This window comes from Centroberyx affinis, unplaced genomic scaffold (assembly GCF_046629955.1).
Source record: "Centroberyx affinis isolate AG114_WGS23_722 - 3 ecotype Tasmania unplaced genomic scaffold, CSIRO-AGI_Caff_v1 ptg001169l_1, whole genome shotgun sequence".
NCBI classification, from domain to species: Eukaryota; Metazoa; Chordata; class Actinopteri; order Beryciformes; family Berycidae; genus Centroberyx; species Centroberyx affinis.
This window is the reverse complement of record NW_027279700.1, coordinates 133197-151181: the sequence shown is the minus strand read 5'-3', so window position 1 is coordinate 151181 and position 17985 is coordinate 133197. Positions and strand designations below refer to the sequence as shown.

Sequence of the window (17985 nt, the reverse complement as noted above, 5' to 3'; positions counted from 1 at the left end):
GCTAAAACTACTGACAAAAGAGATTAGATGTTCAAACCCACTGTGTCCAGAAGTATTCAGAGGGCAATATTTTTGTTTTGGCTCCACACTCATACTGACGATGAGGTTTAAATCAAGACTTAGGAATTAGGACTTTGTTCCATCTGATCTCCTACTGTATCCCATCAGAAGACTGTTCAGTGCAGAAAACAACAGATGAATTCTGATGTCATCTTCATGCATGCAGGCACACACACTTGGCAATATCATCCCAATAGTTGCGTGCCATATGTGTGACTCAAGGTCCTGACACAGTTATAGTCTATCAAATCCCATCTGCATCTATTTTTGCTAGCCTGGTGTAACACTCATCCAGCTGGAACTGGAAAATATGGAGATTCAGATGATAATAAAATCTAAATATTCACTGTACTTCTACACATAATATAAATAAAACCTCATAAAACTCATCATTTTCAGGTCCCCTCCCTACTGAAATTGAATTTAGGCCACCTTTCCACCCACTTAAATACAGCTATGTGTACTTCTACATCATAAATTGTCATATGTCTGCCTCTAATGCCACATCACCTCAATTCCACCTCTCCTAACTGCATCTCACACTTTCCTCATCTCGTATGTCCTCTCCCCCCCCGTTTCTCTCACCCTGGAGGCTGTATGAGGGGCTGTGGTGCTGGGAAGACAGGGCCGGAGCAGGAGGCTGGGGGGTCTGGGGCCAAGAGATTTGTGTGTCCCCTCTTTGGATCCCTGCGTCTCCCTCCTGAGGTTCTGGGTCAAGGTCTTGGGGAGAGGGCTGGACTGTAACTGTCTCAGTTTGTCTGTGGCGCTCCCTCTCCCTGCTCCCCGCCTCGATCGCTGCCCCCGCCTCCACCCTCTCATGCTCTCTCCTCTCTGACACCTCCTCTTCTTCCTCTTCTTCCTCTCGACTGAGGAAGGCTTGGGGGTCCCAGTCCACATCGGGGGAGTCCAGCAGCGTTTCCAGGGTGTCCGTGCGGATCAAAGGAGAGCGGCTTCCCCTGGAGCCGGTCCTGCGTCGGTCGCGGAGGTGCCGCGAGGCTCCCACCGCCTCGGCCTCGGCGATAGCAATGTAAGAGAAAGTCAGCTCGCAGGAGTTCTGGCGGGGCGTGCCCCAGATGGACGGGGACGAAGCCAGACCCTCGTCATCATCTGGATCTCCATCTCCCCCCTCCTCATCCTCAGACCACTCCCTGGCTGTTTGCAGCTCATACATCTCCGACTCCTCATTTCCGCCTGGACAAAGACAAAGACAAAAAGGAAACTAGTCACCCCGACAATGTTCCCTACACACACACACACACACACACACACACACAGACACGAGAGAGAGAGAGAGAGAGAGAGACAGAGAGAGCCTCCACTGTAAAGCCTCTCAAACCCAAGAGCTGAACCCACAACAGAGTCCGCTGTGTCAGTTGGTGCTGAGACTAACTGCTCCTGCACAGGGAAACCCTGACCAGGCTCACACCAACACTGCTGCACAAACACCAATTCGAACAATTTGGAACATTGGAATAAAGAAACTAAAAGCCAAAGTAGATTAGAATGTTATCTGACCCTAAACAGAGAATATAAATTGGCAGAATATCTCTCTACTGTCAGAGATAGAAAGCAGAGACAGATCCTCACCAGGTACAGGCTCAGTGATCACCAATTGGCAATCGAAACAGGAAGACATAAGAAATCATGGCAACCAAAAGACAACAGAACATGTCACTGTTCGACAGGTGAGGTCGAGACGGAGATGCACTTCCTCCTAAAATGTGAAAAATTTAACTCAGCCAGAGAAATCTACTTTAACAAGTTCAACTCCCAAGTCTCCCACTTCAGAGAGCTTGATGATCAATCAAAGCTACGACTTCTACTAGGAGAGGGAAACACAGCAGACCTAGCAGCTCAGTTTGTAGAAACTTGCCACAACCTGAGGAACAGTGAGTGACCAATACACTTTTACTTTATTTTATTTATTTGTTTCATTTTTCTTTTTTATTAACATAATCTTAATCTCTCAATATCTTGAAGCCCCACATATTTGATATTTTTCTCTTTGAATGTTATTGTGTACTGCATATAAAATATGTGTAACCCTTGTTACCAGCAAACATTAATTCCTTCACATAGTTTACTGATCCTCACTCTGCGGTGGAGGCTCTGGGTACAGGAGCTGAACATGGAGCAACCCAGTTCCTCTGTCCAGGCGCTGACTCTCTCTCTCTCACACACACACACACACACACACACACACACACACACACACACACACACACACACACACACCTAGACTGATATTCATCTTGATGCTTTGGCAATATTGTCTGTGAACTTTCATGCCAATAAAGCACATTGAATTGAAAAAATTGAATTGACAGAGAGAGAGAGAGGCAGAGAGAGAGAGACAGACAGAAAGAGAGATGAGAGACAGAGAAAGGAAACGTACACAAAGACTGAACATACACAAACCATGCACACACCGAGCAGAAGTCGGTTTTCAGTTTTAGCAACTGCTGCTCACAGTGTTAACATCAGTGCAGTGACAGGAAGGAGTAAGATTACGTATATTTGCTGTGCTTTCTGATGATTAGGTGTGTGAGCTGAAAGAACCCAGGTGTGTGATTTGATATCTGGAAAAAAAAGGCGTGACATCTAAAGATGAAACCCTCTTTGATAAGCGCCCTTACTCAGGCGTAAACATTACAAACTGTAACAATGATCAAAATGTACTTCTATGTTAACCTGTGGATCCTAAGTGCTGTTATTTCAGGTGAGTCACATGAGAGAGGTGTTTGGATTGATTCATTCCAGTGATATGTTCAAAAGAAGGATACCTCACAAAGCAGGAATCAGTTGTTTTCATCATTACAGTGTGATAGAATTTCTAAATGAAAGGATGAGAGTGTGACTTTGTGTTCGTACCATCAGTGCACGGAGGCGTTGAGTCTGGTGTGGACGCCACAGAGCCATATTCCTCTGGAAGAAAACAAACAAGTCAACATTTTACTTAACACTGGTAACAAAAAAACATCAACGACAGAAAACTATTCACAAGCTTGTTGGTTTTACTCTCTGCAGTTTGCATCTTGCCAGATTGTTTTTCATACTGCAGCCCCATTCCTTCCACCCCCATCCTGATGGAGTGCCTCTCAAAACAGATGGAGCAGGTTAATGGCATCAAAGCAGCAAGAAACACCGCAGTACCTTGTTATGAACCATTTTTTAAAAGTTATAATAGCTTACTCTGCTATATTTGAAGTCAAGCCACTTGACAGAGCACTTTACACAGACTGCTCAGTCATATTTCACATAGAATTCAAATTGCTCCAGGTAAATGAAACAAATATACTCTACAATATGAGGTTTACTTTTATCATCTCCCTTGAGAGAAATCAAAATAAACCTTAACCTAAAAACATTACATGTCAGTATACAGTCATCATATACAATCATACTATGTGTACATAAATTTCACATTACATAAGCTTGCACATGCAATTTCTTACAGTGCTATGCCGCCAGGAGTAAAGGCCTTCACTACTATTAGATAGCCAGCCTGAGATTAGCTAATAAATCAACCCATACAGCATATTCCTTTCTGCACATATACAAGCACACACATGCACACACATATAATAATAAACCACTATAATTAAAACTGTGGAGAACACCAGGTGGATATTGTGACTAAAAAGATATGAAGAAACACAGAGACGTGAAAGCAACAACAGAGCCTTTTAGAGAACAACCTCCCTTCATGGTAAAGTCTTGACATGCCTGCCTGTAAACACACATATACAAAGCCTGCATATACACACAGCCATACAAACATCTGCAAATCACTGGAAGACAAGATAGGTCCACTCCAGCACTGCATCCATCCATTCAACCATGTGTTTATCAACGGTAAGAGCAGGAGAGAGAGGAATGGAGAGAAGGAAGGAGGGAGGGGGCTAACACATACGATGCTCACAGCAGTTAGCAAGAAAAGATGCTGAGCTGGAACATATATGAGGATGTTACAGACAGAAAAATAAATGCAGACACCCAGACAGACAGACACATAGACAGAGAGACAGGCAGACAGAGAGCAAAACAATAGCAGACTCACGGCAGTGGGAGAATCCTAAAACCTGGCCCATGCTCCATCAAGGCATCACTGGGCCCGTCCAGTCTGGAAGCCCCCCCTTTCTCTTGCCGGCACTCTCGTCCTGTGGATGTACCGCTCTCTCTCTCTCCCTCCCTCTCTCTCTTCCTCCCCCTCCCTCTGTCTCTTGGTCCTCTGCTGCGCAGCTCTCTCTCTGCCTCTCACTCCGTCACTGTGCACCCTCCCTCCTCTCCATCACTCAGCAGCCCCTCCCTACCTCCCTCTACCGCTCGCTCCTATTCCCCCACCCCTCCCTCTCTCTCCTCTTCTCTCTTGTCTAGCATCATTACGAATGCAGCGGAGTACTGTAGGGTATAGCAAAGGGAGGAAAGTGTGTGTGTCCCTGTGTCTGTTGTCGTCTCTCATTTACAAGTAATATTAATCTCATTCGTCTGTCTCTCCCTCTCTCCTTTATGACAGTTCACCTTAGAATCTTATAGGGATTTGCATTACTGCTGCTGTAATAAAAGGAATCATAAGTCATTACAAATGCATGTCCTTTTGTGCACACAGACATGCTGTAACAGAAGGAATAGTAGGTCATTACCAAAGCATGCACCCAAACAATATACATACAGAGAAGGGGGCGTTTGAAGATTGCCTCATGGCATTGGGCAGTATATACTGTAGCCCCACCCAGGTCCATGCTCTGCCACGAGCTACAGTACCCCAACATGTTTTTCTTGTTTTATCAATATATTTCATGCTTAAGTCCATACAGACACATACATGAGAAATATGAAATATACTGTATATATATGAAAATTGAAATTAAAGCTAAAAATGAATAATTTAGTGAATACTGTATAGTGGAATAAAATAACACACGGCCATATTTCCACAAAGCATAATCTGACAAACAAATCACACAAAAATTAGACACGGAGGCTGAATAGAGAGAGTTTAAATAATATAGAGAATCAACTTGACTTGCTGCTTTGTCATGATGGGAAGTGGAGTCACTGTGAAACACTGATGGCAGGGGGCAGTGTGTAGCTAGCTAACTGATGACTAACAATGTCTCTAAATCCTGCTGGAAGCTGTTGGGATCATGGTTGAGGGAGAAAACTCACAAGGCCACTCTTTCACTTCACATAGGATCAACTTGACCACAGTCCTAAAAATAGGTTATAATTAGCCCAATTTGTGTCCAAAACATGCATCCATGCATACGTGTATGAACTCATACAAATAGATTTTGCTGCTGTGAGATAAAAAAATATATATATATTTGCATATCTCTAAAAAGTCAACTTTTCAGATGGAGTCAACCTGTAGCTGAGTGAGTGTGAGGCAGGGCGCTGCCTGGATAAATCAGCCTATAAAAGGTTTAGGCCTACTTAGTTGGACAGGATCCCACATATAGGACTTTAAACTACTAGGCCACCAGAATTCCTACATCTAAACTGGGTCAGGCGCTCAAAATACACAGCAGCTAATAAGCTTAAGATACAGAACTGTGATGTTGGGACAACAAGGAATCAGCACGTCACATACACCTTAAGGTAAGGTAAGGTAAGGTTTGCTGGTAACAGTTGAATTAGTGTCAGAGTAAGTGTGGGAGCGAAAAATTAAGTCATTGCTTGGATAAAAGATTGCTTTTAAAATGTATCACAGATATAACACCCAGAGAGACAAATACTATTGGCTAAGGGAATCCTCTGTTTTGCTATGAAATGCTAACATGCTCATAATCCATACATGTGGGCATACACAGCTAATCCAGGCTGCCTCCAAAAATAGGCGATTAGCCAGCAGCATAATAAAGACAGAGGGAGTGAGAGATAGACAAGGAAAGCAGCAGGAGGAGGGGCAGTGAGGGGGGATAAGTCAACAGAAATAGATGGGCCAATAGAAGCACAGGGCAAATACAGGACAGGCACAGGAGAGTGGGAGGGACACAGAGACAGAAACAGAGTGAGACAGAGGAAAACAGGGAAGAAGACACCACATAGATTCACAACACATCTTGTCATCACATAAAAGGACAGAGGCAGAAGGATTATCTGACTCCACCGACAGGCTAGGAATACAAAGAGGAAAATGGCCTTGTTCATTTTTAATAGCGAACCAATCCAATTTTCCACATAAAAGGATAATTAAATTACATCAGATCACTGAAAGGCACCAATTTTGTTTTTACCTGCGTGGAGTGCCACAGCCTAACTGTTGCACTGGACCTGTTGCGGAAAACGCAGGGCCGGAGGAGGGGCACCAGGAGGAGACGGGCTGCTGCCAGGTCAGGCAAGAAGCTTGAGCGCAGACTCCGCGGGGCAATGAGGACGGCCAGGCGCGCAAGTAATGTGGAGGTGCCCTCCTTCCTCCGCCAGCTGGTCAAAGAGACGGAGAAGATGGTCACCTTCTTCTTCAAAGGGGGGCCCAGGGAAAAAGGGTCTGAGGAGGAGGACGAAATAGATGAGGATGACACCTTGCATAGCCCTTACCTGGACCGCCCTATCTTGGAGAAGAACGTGACAGAGGGGGGTTCCCAGTGTGGGGTGAACTATGCTATGGCCAGCATGCAGGGCTGGAGGGCTCAAATGGAGGATGCCCACACCTGCATGCCCCAGCTAGCAGGAGAGCTGGCAGAGTGGGGCTACTTTGCTGTGTTTGATGGACATGCGGGGACCACCGTGGCACAGTACTGCTCCAGGAACCTGCTGGATCAGATCCTGGCTACAGGTATTGGACAGAATGATTACTGATTAATTAGATTAATTCAATGTATTCATTGGTTTTTTGGAGGTGGGGGTAAGGTGAAAACCCATTTGGCATGTCACAAAGTATGTACTTAAACTGAAAACATACTCACAATACTGTATTCCCATGATGTTTCATGCATTTCCTTCCAATGTGGTGTGTTGTCATAAAGACTACCCATTGGCTGGGGTTTCATTTAATTAACACTTGTTGGCAACAAAATTAAGCACTATACTTAATTGTTTTACAGGTAGATCTTTGGATAGTGCATAGACTTGATTTATGAACACAAAGTGCATAAAAGTAGCTGATGAAGAGCAGATTAATAAAAGCTTAAACAAGCGTGTCTACATATTCAGGTTCAAGGGTGAGATTACTTTAAGTAAATAACATGTCATACTGTATGTGTTTATGGTAACTTTCCACAGTAACTATTACTGTGGAAAGTTACCATAAACACATACAATAAAATGTGCATCACATTACCCATCCACCAATTTCAAAACAAGGACTGTGGATATCATGGTGAACATTTTTGTTTAGAGCAGTGAGCACAGTAACAAAGGGCTGTTCAGGTGTGGGTCAGAGGTCCTGGACCAAAACAACACACAGCCACTGCCATTCACCATTCAGATGTCAAGTTTCCACTTAGTACATTCTAATAATATATTCTAATAAAATAAAAAAATTCTAATAAAATATTCTAATATTCTAATTCTAATTCATTCTAATAACAGGTGATCTTGCCTGCCTGCAATGTATGTTTAACTACTCTGGCCTTGCAGTATGTACAAACCTATTTACATGGTGGAGCCAGGCATTTTCCAAGGCAGTCTCAAACTAAATAGCCAAGTCAGAAACGATATAGTAAGGTGTAAAACGAAAGCCAAATGTTTCAAATCAGGCTTATGAATCAAATACCCAAATTGCCAAGCTTGCAAGAGAACTCCCCTCCATACCATCTCCCTCTTTGCCCACAGGTTGTGTGAAAGCAGAGGAAGACCCCGAGCAGGTGAAGGAGGGGATCCGCGCAGGTTTCCTGGACATCGATCGCCACATGCACAAACTGGCTCGCCGGGAAAACTGGGACCGCAGCGGCTCCACCGCAGCAGCCGTCCTGCTTTCGTCACGCCACATTTACTTTATCAACTGCGGAGACTCCCGCACCCTGCTCTGCCGTAACGGCCAGGTGGTTTTCTACACAGAGGACCACAAGCCTTCCAACCCCAGAGAGAAAGAACGCATCCAGAACGCTGGGGGCTCGGTGACCCTGCACAGAGTCAATGGTTCTCTGGCCGTTTCCAGAGCTTTGGGGGACTTTGACTTCAAAGAGGTGGATTGGAGACCGCAGACAGAACAGCTGGTGTCACCGGAGCCAGAGGTGTACGAGATGGAGAGGACACCTGAAGATGAGTTCCTGATTTTGGCATGTGATGGTGTGTGGGACGCCATTGGTAATGAGGAACTGTGTGCCTTTGTGCGCAGCCGTCTGCAGGTGTGCGATGACCTGAGAGATATTTGTGCCCAGGTCATTGATCTCTGCCTCTATAAGGTGAGACGTCACCACCGTTACATCAGTAAGGTTGCTGCACAAAAAAAAGAGAAGAAAATGTTTCTATAAGCACATCATTCACTTCATTTGAGGATTTGTGTGAGCTCATGAGCATATTGACACAGATACATTTTAACCTTCGTATGATTAACAATTTGGTGGGCAATTAAAGGGAAATACCACTCAAATTCAGCATTCAAATATTCAAATCAGGAAGGGTCACTGGAATGGGAGACATACTGCAATATTTAGCCAATGTTTATTCAAATACAATGAGGAACAAGATAAAGATTTAGCATGGGTCCTGCAGCATAAACGCTGCTGAAACAGCTTTGTCATGACCATGACATGACCATGACATAGGTAGAAACAAAAAAGGAGAGTTTGAGAGTTTGTGAGTTTGTCCTACATCCCAAACTACATCATACCCATGTATAAATCCATAAAGACCAAAAGATCAAAAAGGTCCTGTGACCTGATTACTTTGTGGACATAAGGAAACATCATAGTGATTCAGAACTTAGAACCAATTCAAAACTTAGAACTGATAAAGCTATGTGTCCACAAGTGTTCTATTAATTGTCAGTGAAGCAGTTCCAGACTGTATATCAGCATAACTGCACTAGAGAATTGGTTTTACAGTATCTGTCTTTGGGAAATACATGTTCATGATTATAAATATCAAAATATCATATGTGAATTTTCAAATTGTGCCTTTAGGCCAAACACCTACATATAGTATTAACACTCTCTGGTCTTAGCTGACCTCAAATCCTTCCCATTATTCTGAACTCCACTCAGTGGATTTCCTAGTAAGACACAGAACAGTACAGAATATGGATTTATGAATGGCAGCTTTACATCAAGAGGGGCAGGTGGGTGGGTGTCACCATGCAGGGTCTATCTGTGGAGCCCTCTGGGTTACGCTGATTGTGGTTACGTAACCAGATTTTTCCTACTGGTCTTCTAATGCTGTTATTACGTACAACTGTACATCTGGATGCTTACGTGCCTTGTAAAGTACCAGCAGAGAATAGCCTGCCCTATAAATAGATGTATTAGGGCACGCCAGGTCATTGGATAGGAGAGAAGAAAGGCTACGCAGGGCTTGGATTAAAGCTGAATGTGAGTGTGTTGACTGGAGCTCAATGTTACAGCTCAACACACACCAGCTGGGAGGCTTTATCCTAGCAGGGAAGGGCTTCTATTTATTTCAGTCAAAAGGGCTTACCTTCTGAAAGACTGTGTGTTCTAGTACACAGTGTGAGCGTCATTCCTCAGCTCTGTGACATCACAACATTCAGTCAGTTTGACTGTTCCATTGTGACACTGTCATGACTTCACAATAGCCTTACACCTTCATCTTCCCAGAGCCACAGATTGAAGTCAGTGTTAGTTGTTAAATCACCTCAATCATACTATTGTGAATTCACAATAACATAATACTAAATCATTAATATCATTGTCTTTTATCAGCCGTTACTGTGACATCATAACATATCAATAAGGTCATCTTGTCCCAACACTGCTATGCTAATTTGTGAGCACATAAGGAATAATCCAACCATCAGATCATCCAACCTGACAGATAAATGTTTGCCTCACTCCACTAATATTTACCCCAATGAATAGGTCTGTTCCATAAGAACTTGATTTACAACTGCCATCTTAGCACTTACTTCCAAACTTATCTGACACAACTGTACCTTGTCCCTCTCCACAGGGAAGCCTGGATAACATCAGCATCATCATTGTCTGCTTCCCTGGCGCCCCCCAGGTGTCACAAGAGGCATTGCAACAGGAGGCAGAGCTGGAGCAACTCATTGATCTCAAAGTGGAAGGTTGGTTTGCTGCTAAAGAATATTTCAAACACATTCAAAACACACTACACTTTGGGTCAAAATCATTTCCCTAATCCATGGCCATATTGCTTTGTCTGTCTCCCTTCACAGAAATCATCCAGCTGATGAGGTCCAGAGATGAGGACCCTGACCTTTTGTATGTGATTAAATTCCTCGCCTCAGCAAATATAGCAGGTCTACCACCAGGAGGTGGCGTCACTAGCAAGTGAGGCTAAAATACCACAGATCTGTTTATAGTGCAATTACCTCCGGGGAATCAAAACAGAAATCCGTTTGACCTACTGCCTCTGCTTCTCTCTTTGCAGGCGGGACTGTATCATCTCTGCATATCAGAAATATATCATACCTATCAGAGCTCAGGAGCCAATGGTAAGCCACATTGTTCAGATTCCATTACATGTAGGCAATGATGACAATGGAATATCTGCCCCAACTGATACGAATTTACTTCATTCGCACAAACAGCTTTCCCTGGGATCTGATGTGTGGACTGCTAAGCATAATGAGCACCTAAATTTAACCTGAAAATGTTTACTCATCAATACTGCCCCATAAATCCAAAGAGCAGTAACTGTGTGAGCAGTATGAAAGTGAGAAAAATGACTGTAAAGTGTATCTCCCGTCCCGCCAAAAGTATTGGTTCAAACACACAAAAGTAGTTTCTGCTGATTTCCTTTTTAAGGCTTTAAGTAGGATGGAGAATATGATGATAGTAACATCACTGACTTGTGGCATTTCAGGACATTGAAGTATCGGAGGAGGATTCAAACTAAAGTCATTCCCATGGAAACAGAATCGTCGGCTTCATCATCTCCATGGTGACCTGCTCGAACAAGAGAGTTTACTTTTTAGATGAGCACTGAGCTCATGATGATTCTTCATGTAATTCTCTTCACAGCATGGCCACAAAACTTTGCAGCATTTTGGTCGATTAAAATGCATGTATCAAATACCTTCTTTGTTTGTAGTAATTTTGGAATTACAAGTTCCAAAAGTGTAATTTCATATTGACAGAAAATAGAAGCGTTTTCATAACAATATTTTAACCATACAGTGCCTGGATAGATACTGATAGAAATCTACCCCATGCTAGAGGCTTCTGTATAAGGCAGCTCATTTTACATGTGTGGCTGATGCTGTATAAATACCGTATGTACGTAGGCAAAATTAATGGATCTCACACCAGTTCTTCTAAAGCAATAAATCATGTAAAACCAATATACCAAGGTGCAAAAAACGCAAGGTCTTAAGTTATGTGCTCCACATGTGCATCGCACGTGCATTAAGTCAGAGTCATGATGGCATGCAGTATCTCTCAGTAAATAATTAGTTTGCACAATCCTGTCAGGGAGCAAAGGTGAGATGGATAGCAATTACTTGTTATAGCAAGGATGCAGACATGTATGGCATAAGAAAGCGTGAGATAGAGAGAGACAGAGAAGGATAATGAATGGAAGAGAGAGGAGGAGGAAAAGGGAGGGGATAGATAGAAGGGGTAAGGGGATGAGATGTTTCCAATAATTAGTACACATACCTCATTACATGTACCCTTTCTGCACTTTAGAGTGGATGTGTGATGTGTTGCTTCACAGAAAAATTTAAAGTGGTTTTCTTACTATTTTTCTGTCCATAACATGTATCTAGTTGCCAGATTTGTGCAGCCTTATTGAGCTCACTAAATGTATAGTTTGTTCAATTTTTGTAACTTTAAAATTGTAGATATTATAAAATGATAGGTGGACATTGTATTCAATTTGCTGTGACAGAGTTGTAGTAAAATATTTTCCTTTTACAACTGGATGAACTGGGCTTTTTCTTTCTGACACCCAGAGATAGTCATTCTGAGAATTCTCTTGTTGACATTCCCTTGCAGATTTGTTTTTGTTTTTGTCTCCATATCCAGAGAAACATTAGTGGTGTGTTTTAATGAAATACAATAAAACTGAATCTTAAATTTTTGAAATTGGCTTTAAAAGTGTACATCCCATTCAAAGTCACAGGGCGTAGGACATTCAGCACATGGAAGTTCAGACACTTTAAAGGTGACAGAAATGTAAATCCTCACTTTATCTGGAGTATCAATATTAATCCAAAAGCTATTGTAAGTCAAAGGAGCTACCAAAGAAGTGGCCAAATTTCCTTGAAGCATCATCAAGGCCTAGAGAGCTAGAGTGTTCGATCTGGCAGTCATGGGTTCTCCAGAATGTGTTGCCAGGCTGTAGTGAGACTCAGCACCTCTGTATTAATTGACTCAGCAAAGCTTTGATTGGACAAAGTGCCATTCACACCTCCTCACTCCTGAACACTCAGAGAAGTCAGATCACTCAAATAATCATCTCAGGACGGCACTCCTCAGCTGAGAACACATGTGGAGAAAGTGAAGGAGGAAGAGGAGGATAAAGAGAAAAGGACCAGAGGATCAGAACAGAAATCTTTGGGGTGAGTAATGATAATGTATGGGTGCTGTTTGATATGGTAGATAAGCAGGCTAACGTTTAGAAATTATGCAGCAATCTACATTTTGTGATGGTTTGTTCGAAAAGTAGCATGCAAGTCTTGGTCCTAACCCACCTTGGTCTATTAAGTTTCTACTTGTTTACATCAGATTGACCTGAATCTGTACATCCAGATAATACAATGAGCCAAATAACCACCATTGGTAAATGATGCTGTTAAACATTTTCCTCCTTAATTATGATCCAATTTAAGTGTGTTAGAATATCTGAGAGAAAACCTACTCAGCCTAGATGGGAAAACTGACCAATCCCTGGAAGTCAGTACCACTGTATCGGGGAAGCCAAGTCAAAGCATCAGTTGATTGAATTAATTAAAACACCTGCTAAAATCAGAGGTTGCGGTTGGGCAGAAAATTCAGGGGTCACAGCAGAGCTGCATGGTGTGTGTCTGGACACTTGTGTAGGAAAGATAAACCCAAAAGCTCTGTTACCATCTGCAGTCCCCTTCTCGGTGGTCCATGGAGCAAACTAACAAAGATGCCGTCGAAGAGACAGACTCCACGGTATGGAAATAGATTAAACAAAAAAAAAAAGCCTAGACATGAAATTAAAATGCAGAATGTCATCCAAGAAACTTGGCCAAGTTCTGCATGCTATAACTCAGTGTGCGGGCTTTTCCTAACTGAATTCAAACTCACTTATATGTGCACCTGTCACACACCTGCAGCCAGACAGGATGCCTCTGAACGCTGGAGACCCCGGGTACGGCAGCGTGGCGGCGGCGGCGGCGGCGGCGGCGGCGGCAGGCCACGGGCTCTCGGGCAGTGTGGGCGCCTCAGAGACGGCGCGGCTGCTGATCCCGGAGCCCGAACCGGAGCCGGTCCAAACGTGGCAACCCATGTCCAAGGAGGAGCTGGAGGCCGCTGCCGGGGGGCCGAGGTGGAGGAAAGTACGGTCACGCCTGGTGCTGCTGTTCTGGCTGGCCTGGCTCGCCATGCTCGGCACCTCCGTAGCCATTATCGTGAAGAGCCCTCGGCCGGTCGCCACGCCGCTGCAGTGGTGGCAGAAGTCGCTGTTCTACCAGCTGCGGCCCGCGCTGTTCATGGACGCGCAGACAGAGGGGTCAGGGGGCATCACGGGTGAGCGGCCTAGGCTGTGGGGACACTGAACTACTGGCAGTACATAATTAAAGGACAATAGAGGTGACTTTTAGAGTTAAAGCCCCTAACCTAGCTCTAAATTACCTGCCGAGAGTTTGTAAGGCCATATGTTTTTGAGGCTTGCATTTCTTCCTGTGGGTGTCAGATGATTGACAGTAAACAGAGCAATGAAATTCATGCTTTAATATGGAAACACTCAACTGGAGTACAATGAAATAACAATAAAATAGGATTTTTTACAAAACCAAATTAAGGCTTCGTCTAGCTCGGACAATTTTCAAGCCTGTTTAAGTTGTTTGTCATACTCTACAAGAATGAATGGCAGCAAATGGCTTCCTCTGAAGGTATGAAAACAAGCCCTGATGTCTCCAACTATGCTGTGTGCAGCCAGCCACCTCCAGAAATATACAATCAATCTTTTTTTTTTTTTTTTTTTTTTAAACCCACTGGTATTATTCTTTACAATGGCATGCATTAGCTTTGAAAAATGAACAAAATCCACCTTGAGATGAAATGTTTTGTAAGTTTTACTTTCATTTTGAATCTTTTTCAAGTGGTGTCTGAGCAACTTTCCTACCTCAAGTCCCTGGGTATAGGGACCCTAATCCTGGAGGGTCTGTTTCACAAGGAGGCGTCTCCTTCAGACCTCACAGCAATTGATGAAAGCTTGGGAACGGTGCCTCAGATCCAGCATCTGCTCACAGAGAGCAGCAAAGTAGGTGAGTAAAGCCAAGGACTCGTTTTTGGCAAGCGGCTTGGCTCGGTGGCCTCGGACCTTTCCTGCATGATCTGGTCCTTTTTAATGAGCTCATTACTGGTCGTTCTCCTGACCTGCAGGCCTCAAAGTGGTGTTAGACTTCTGCAAACTGGATCTGTTTGGGCTTCGGGACACAGAAGGGAATAACACAGATGTGCCCTCAGGACTCTCAGCCACAGTGCAGGTGAAGTAGAATTGATATGAGATGCTATCAAACATGTACTGTTCAAATGTGACTGAGATACTGGATTCTTTAAACATGCAACATACCTAAATTTCCACAGTATGCACTCCGATTCTGGTTGGAGCAGGGTGTGGCAGGTTTTGCTATCTGTGACACAGATGCAGCATATTCAGAAAAGGTAAACTGCTCATCAATGGTTTGCATTTTCCTACAAGCACAGTTTCCCTGAATAAAGTCCAACATGATATATGCTTTTCAGACTCTATTGGAGTGGAGAGATGTTATCAAGGAGTTCAGCATTGAGGAGGAGGAAAGGTATTGTGTGGTCCCGCACATGTAGACATTTTTCCATTCAAAAAAAGAAAGTCTCAGGAGTTGTTGGAAAGTGTGTGTTTATTCGTCTCCTCAGGATTGTGGTGGTGAAACAGACAAGAGATTTTCTTCCTAATCTCAGCACCTCCAGCTCTATCAATGTTACATTGGTTGAGGTGGTCATGAGGTCAATTCTGCCACGTACACATCACCTCCTGTCTGCCCAGGAAGTGGCTGTTGCCGTAGAGACACATCTGCAAAAAACCGAAGGAGATATATGGCCCAGCTGGACGGTGAGTTCCAAGCGGGACTAATCACTTGTGTCTGAAACCATACTCGCATAATTGGCATGGTGACTGTATGTACTGCATGCCAACCTTGTTGTGCTTCTCACTACTATGCAGAACATAATTCAATATATAAAGAGTTCTTTTGAAAAACACTATATATCCATTTTGGAACAAAAATTATCAGTATTGTCAGTATCTCTAAAATGTAGAGAATCCAGTCAGTAAAAGTGTCAACCAAGGAGTTAAGTTGCTTACTATCCTTTTGAAAACCATAATTAGTTTTCATTTTGCCCTATAATTTTGTACAAGTAAGTGTCACTTTTGTCAAATGGCGGATATCTCATTTTCTAACAAAATTCTTCATATTCAAGCAATAAAGACCAAACACTGATCAGACTTGACTGGATAATTTTACCGTCACAAATTGTAAAAAGCGTTATTTGAAGCTTTTTACCCTACTACAGTCTTATGATATTGCATATTTTCCTAATGTAAAGCCTACTTATTGGAAAAGAGAAATTAGTCTAGCATCCTGGAATTGTAATTATACTGATGATTGAGAAATATTTGTCTACTCAACCTTTCAGTATACTGACGCTTTATAGGCCGTTGCTTTGGTCGAGGGAGGGAGGATATTGTAGCTAAACTGATGTGTGTTTTCTCTTCTTGGCAGGTTGGAGGTAAAGTGTCCTACGATTTGAGGAAATTACTCCTGGTGTTGATGATGACTCTGCCAGGAACACCCACAGTCCAGTACGGTGAAGAGATCAGTCGTACACAGGTGAGGTCGCCGCTTGAGTTCCTGAGTCCATGAAAATGTCTATTTCTAAAGTTTCTGATCACCAAGTAAAACCTTTCTGCCATACAGAATATATCTTTAAATATGGGCTGGTCACATGAAGGAGAGCAGGATAGTGAAACATCAGATTCCCATGTGGTGAGTAAATAAGTTTGTCCCTCGAGAAACGCCTAAATAAATCTGTCCTGTCTTAGCTACTTTCTACTTACTTTCTGACACCTATCTCTGCCATCCGTCCCGCAGGACAAGGAGAAGTTAAAGCATTCAGCTTTAGCTCTCTTTAACTCCCTCAGTCGCTCCAGAGCCAAAGAAGAAGCCCTTCTCTATGGGAGCTTCACCTTTCTCCCCTTCAACACCACCTCCCTCTCCTCCTCCAACTCCACCCTCGCCTCTCCTTCACCTCCCCCCATCCTGGCCTTCCTGCGCTCCTGGGGTTGCGTCCACTTCCTAGTTCTGCTCAACATCGGGCCGGAGCCTCACGCCCTGGACCCGGCCTGGGCCCCCAGTCTGCCGGACGCCGGGGTGTTTGTGTCCAGCACGGGAATGGACCGTATGGGAACTACCTCCCTGGACACACTGACACTGCAGCCCCAAGAAGCCATAGTCATCAAACTGTTCGAGGCGGGAAGCTACTCCTAGAGCTTTTGCCTCGGGACGGCAGTCAGTTCTTTTCTCACAGAATTAAAATTTACCACAACTTTATTGTTTTTATAAAGTACTGATCAAGATGTGCTCAGAGGTCCCATAAAATAAAATAAAATAAAATAAAATAAAATAATGGTACTGTGATAATACTTTCTGGTGGCATCATTTGTGAGCAGCAGGTGGTGCTAACAAGCAACAATACACCATGCGAAATCCAGTCGGTTTAGACCATCCATAAAGTAGATATAATTTAATTTATATATCCACCATTTTTATTCTTTGACACAAAGGCAGATATGGCTTACATTTTTAAGAAACTGTTCTCCACATCATGTGGCTTGAGTTATGAGCAAGACATGGTTGACAGACGTGGTTTTGCATAAATCATTTGTTTGGTGATGAGTTGCTGATAAATCAGACCACATTGCAAACCACAAACTAATCAGTTGTGTGTGTGTGTGTGTGTGTGTGTATGCAGGGCAGAGGAATGCACTCTGATTGCTTCTAGCTCTTGGGGCCGATTTCACTCCAGCAGCTCAAGATTGTTTCACAACCATGTAAAAGGTTTGTGAGTCAAATGAAGGTCAACATGATCGCACAGATGTACAGTATATTCACTTCATCCCTTTTTACCATCAGTTTTCTACCTTTCCTGCATGGGTACATTTGTCCACTGCCTTGCTCTGATTTCAGATTAAGAGTGCTAGAGGAGCAACAATTAAATAAAACTGTACATAAAATTGTGGAAAGTTTACACGCAAGTCATAGTGGTTTGGTTGTGAGAGGGGTGTTTAACCACACAGGGGTGCTGTAGTACCAGTCACAGCTCTGCTGCTCTGCCTACCTATAACTTTTGTTTTGACCTTGATGTCAACATTACAGTAAACTACATTATGATATTGTAAATGGCCTTCAGATATTCATACATCAAGCCCTGGTCAAATAAAGACACCTCCTGCTGACTACTTTTCTTTCAATCTCTAGTCTCTAGTTTCTCACTAAAACTTTCTATTCCCCGAATGATGTCTCCATTTCACAATACTAAAGCCACACGTCACATTAGAAACCCAGACCCTTTCGCTTCCCAAGAACAGCATGTTAACATAGCTTTC

General features: G+C 43.3%; 2 protein-coding genes across 2 annotated transcripts; both read left to right on the top strand.

Moving 5' to 3' along the window:
- The first annotated feature begins 6432 nt into the window (after positions 1-6432).
- Positions 6433-11043, top strand: ppm1na (protein phosphatase, Mg2+/Mn2+ dependent, 1Na (putative)). The gene is made up of 6 exons (XM_071524240.1): positions 6433-6838; positions 7837-8408; positions 10132-10249; positions 10361-10475; positions 10576-10639; positions 11011-11043. The coding sequence occupies exons 1-6, from the start codon at positions 6433-6435 to the stop codon at positions 11041-11043; spliced, it is 1308 nt and encodes a 435-aa protein (XP_071380341.1).
- A 2419-nt stretch (positions 11044-13462) lies between these two features.
- Positions 13463-16867, top strand: LOC139648189 (amino acid transporter heavy chain SLC3A2). The gene is made up of 8 exons (XM_071524239.1): positions 13463-13865; positions 14441-14605; positions 14724-14827; positions 14928-15005; positions 15087-15142; positions 15237-15432; positions 16103-16210; positions 16472-16867. The coding sequence occupies exons 1-8, from the start codon at positions 13463-13465 to the stop codon at positions 16865-16867; spliced, it is 1506 nt and encodes a 501-aa protein (XP_071380340.1).
- The last annotated feature ends 1118 nt before the right edge of the window (positions 16868-17985 follow it).